Source organism: Alligator sinensis, unplaced genomic scaffold, assembly GCF_000455745.1.
Source record: "Alligator sinensis unplaced genomic scaffold, ASM45574v1 scaffold553_1, whole genome shotgun sequence".
Classification (NCBI taxonomy): Eukaryota; Metazoa; Chordata; order Crocodylia; family Alligatoridae; genus Alligator; species Alligator sinensis.
Genome location: NW_005842389.1, coordinates 221,512 through 225,231, shown reverse-complemented (window position 1 = coordinate 225,231; position 3,720 = coordinate 221,512). Strand labels below are relative to the sequence as shown.

Genomic DNA, 3,720 nt, shown 5'->3' with positions numbered 1-3,720 from the left:
GCGGCCGCTCCTCCACCAGGAAGCCCTGGTTGGGGGGGGGGCACACTGGGACCCAGGCATCCAGGCCCCACAACCCAAAACCAGAGAGAACCCAGGCGTCTGGGCCCCTGACCCCCACTGCCCCTCCCCAGCCCAGACAGGACCCAGGCATCCAGGTCCCCAACTCCCATTATCCCCACTAGGCATCCAGCACCCCTCTGCCCCGCCAGCACAGGCAGAACCCAGGCTTCCAGCCCCCCGCCCGAGAACCCAGGCCCGGCCCCCTACCCCCACCCCCAGGAGGAAACCCAGGCATCTGGGCACGCACCAGGAGGCCGAGGCGGGGCAGTGGCGCCCCAAAGAGCGCGGGCAGGTCCGAGAAGTCCATGCTGGAGTTGTGCTCTGACACCTGCAAAGGATTGTGTGACGGTGGGGGGCACTGCAAAGGGTCCTGGGGTGAAGCTACAAAGGACTGTGGGTAGTTTGGGGACAGAGGGGGGGCATAATCAGGCTGCAAAGGAGCCTGGGATATTGGGAAGGTGTGGGGCAGCTGCAAGGAATTGTGGGATACAGGGGGGTGCAGCTGCAAAGCAGGGTGGGACACTGGGAGGCTGCTATACAGTTGCAAAGTATCATGGGGCACTAGGATACTACTATACAGCTGCAAAGAAGCATGTGGGGACTGGGGTGCAGCTGCAATGGACTGTGGGATATTGTAAAGGATCATGGGATACTGAGAGGCCAGGGTGAAGCTGCAAAGCATGATGGGATACTGAGAGGCTACTGCACAGCTGCAAAGTATTGTGGGATGCAGGGAGGCCACGGAGCAGCTGGAAAGCATCATGGAAAGTCAGGAGACCGGGGCCCAGCTCCAAAGGACTGTGAGATATCAGGAGATCGGGGGCCCAGCTGCAAAGCATTGTGGGACGTCAGGAGGCCAAGATGCAGCAGCTACAAAGGATGCTGGGATATCGGCAGGGCCAGGACACAGCTGCAAAGGACACTGGGGTGTCAGGAGAACAACATGCAGCTCCAAAGGACTGCGGGACATTGGGAGATTGGGGCGCAGCTGCAAAGCATCATGGGCCGGCAGGAGGCCAGGGCATGGCTGCAAAGGCCTGTGGGATACTGGGGGTCCCCCCACCCCCATCCCACTCACGGCATGGATGTAGGCAGCGGCAGGAGGCAGCAGCAGGACGAGGGGCACCAGCAGGGCAGCGATGACCAGGGGCCACGTTGACCTGAGGGCAGGAGCATACCAGAGTCAGGGGGTGGGGCCAATCCTGGACACCTGGGTCCCGTGCTCCCAGCCCCATGCCCTGCACGTAGCCGGGGCAGTCGCATACCCTGGGCTGGGAGTCCAGACACCTGGGTTCTCTCCAGGTGGTGGTGGTGGGGGCAACACCCTGCCCCCCCCCAAGTCTGGCAAAGAACCCAGGCGTCCGGGCTCTAATCCCCTAGAACCACTGAGAGCCCAGGAAAGAGCCCGGGGTCCGGGGTCCCACCCCCACTTCCAACCATTACACACACACAGCAGGGGCCTCAAGCCAGAGGGAGTGGGGGCTGGGCAGTGCCTGGGAGGGGCCCGATCCTGGCTTGGAAGGAGCCCGCTATACCCAGAGGACCCTGATCCCAACCTAGGGGGCCCAATCCTGACCAGAGAGGCTAGGCAGTGCCTGGTGGCCCCAAAAAGCCCCTGGGAGGTCCCAATCACAGCTCGAGGGGCCCAATCCTGCCCCAAGGGCTGGGAGGGGACGAGGTCCTGGCAAGCCGGGGCAGGCTGAGGGCGTGGGGGACGCGGCCCAGCCGGTGCAGTAACAAGCCCAAGCAGCGCCTCGTGGGTGTCATGGGAATGGCAGGGGTGAGGCAGGCGGCACCCCACATCCAGCCCCCACGCAGAGCCAGGATGGGGCCCCAGGCATCCAGGCCCCTCCAGGACCACCCCGAGCCCTATGCCTGCAGTCCAGCAGCCCCCCAGGCTCAACTCATGCTGGGGCGGGGGGGGTCCCCTCACTCCGGCCTGGCTCATGGGAGTCCCCCCCCCGGCAGGCAGCAGGGGGCTCCCTCCGTCAGTGACGTCAGCGGCGTTCCCTGGGCGCAGCAGCAGGGGGCTTCCCCGGCCGCAGCAGGGGGCGCCCTCTAGATAGGGGGAGGGGGTTCGGCTCCCTGCCTGTGTTTACCAGGCCGGCGCGCGGATCTCGCGAGAGCAGCTGGGAGCCACGCCCCCTCCTGGAATGTGCCCCGCCCCCAGGAATGCGGGCGGGGCGAGCGGACGTCCGGATTCCTCCTCCGGGGTTAAGCGGGGCGGGAGAGCCGGGGGGGCATCCCTGCCCCAGCCGGTACTCCTGAGTATTACTGCTGGAGGGAAGAGTGGGGCAGGACCTCCCCCCAGGGTGATGCGGGACCCTGCGTGGGCAGCATTAATCCCCGGGGATTAGGTCCAGACGAGGCCTAAAGCTTGATCCCAAACGAGTATTAGCGGGAGCGTGTGGCTAGTGGTCTGGCCTTTGATTCCTAGAGCCATATGGAGCATTGACCCCTAGGAGTATTATGGAGTATCAACCCCCTGGGGCGTTATGAAGTATTGATCCCTTGGAGTATTGATCTCCTGGGGCACTGTGGGGTATTGGTTCCTGAAATCAGTCGCTTGGAATAGTATGGAGCATCAAACCCCTGGAATATTATGGACTATTGATTGCCAGGAGGGTTACAGAGCATCGCCCCCCCCCCCAGGAGCTCCATGGAGTATTGATCTGCTGGCGTAACATGGAGCATGGCTCGCCAGAGGGATTGCGGAGTATCCATGCCCTGGAGTATTATGGAATATTGGTCCTTGACCCGTAATAGTATCTCTGGAGCCCTGTAGTATTGATCTTCCCCCTGTTCACACCCTGCGTTTCCCTCTGCACTGCAAACAGACCCAGCAGGGGCTGAAGTGTGAGTGTTGGGGGGCTGTGGTCTGACGTATCAATCCATGGGGAGTATTATGGAGTATCGACCCCTGGAGCATTATTTCTGATGGGGGAGTGTAGCATTCAACCCCACCACCATCACCTTTATTCTGTATCCCTGGGGTATTATGGAGTATCAATCCCCTGACGTATCATTGCTACCAGATGCCGGTCCTATTTATGTCTCCCCCTGGAGGGTATTATCTTTATGCTCCTGGTTACTCCCCACTCTGGAATGGGCTTCCAAGAGAGGTGGTGCTGTCACCTAGCTTGGAGGTCTTCAAGAGGAGGCTAGCTAGTCACCTGGCTGGGGTCGTCTGACCTCGGTCCTTTTTCCTGCCAGGGGCAGGGGGTCAGACGCGATGTATTGTGGTCCCTTCTGACTCTACAATCTATGAATAGAGATGCACCCCCCCAGTTCTCCAAGATGAGGGGGCTTCCCTCCTCTTGAATGGAGGTGGGGAATAAACCTCCTGTGATACTCGAGAGAATACGGTAAAGGGGAGTATTGGAGCCCTAACCATTAGCCCTCCCTCCCCCCAGACCCAGTGGCCCCGCCAAAACGGGGGGCGAGGGCGGGGATCTGCGCGCGCAACTCTCTCCTCCACCTTCCCTGGATTCTTTTGTCCCCCGCCCTCCTGGATTCTTAGCTGCGCGCGCAGCCACCCTACCTCCGGAAGTCCTTCTGCCCCACTTCCGGGCCGCGAGCACCGCCTTTCCCGGGATTCCCGGCCGCACTTCCGGGCTGCGCGCGCAGCCCCCCCTTTCCCCCCCGGCGTGACCTTGGCCC

At 62.1% G+C, this 3,720-nt stretch overlaps 1 protein-coding gene across 3 annotated transcripts in view; it reads right to left on the bottom strand.

The window, feature by feature from the left end:
* Positions 1–2,212, bottom strand: part of RNF167 (ring finger protein 167) — a 7,902-nt gene extending 5,690 nt beyond the window's left edge. The window contains exons 1-3 of one of the 3 annotated variants that reach the window (XM_025211122.1): positions 1,964–2,212; positions 1,139–1,223; positions 308–388 (exon numbers count right to left, since the gene is read on the bottom strand). In XM_025211122.1, coding sequence (XP_025066907.1) covers positions 308–388; positions 1,139–1,223; positions 1,964–1,968 — 171 coding nt within the window. In that variant the 5' untranslated portion in view covers positions 1,969–2,212. Of the gene's footprint in view, positions 1–40; positions 173–307; positions 389–1,138; positions 1,224–1,963 lie in introns of those variants that run through there. The other 2 variants (XM_006029565.2, XM_025211121.1) reach the window with 2 other exon arrangements.
* Positions 2,213–3,720: the final 1,508 nt, after the last annotated feature.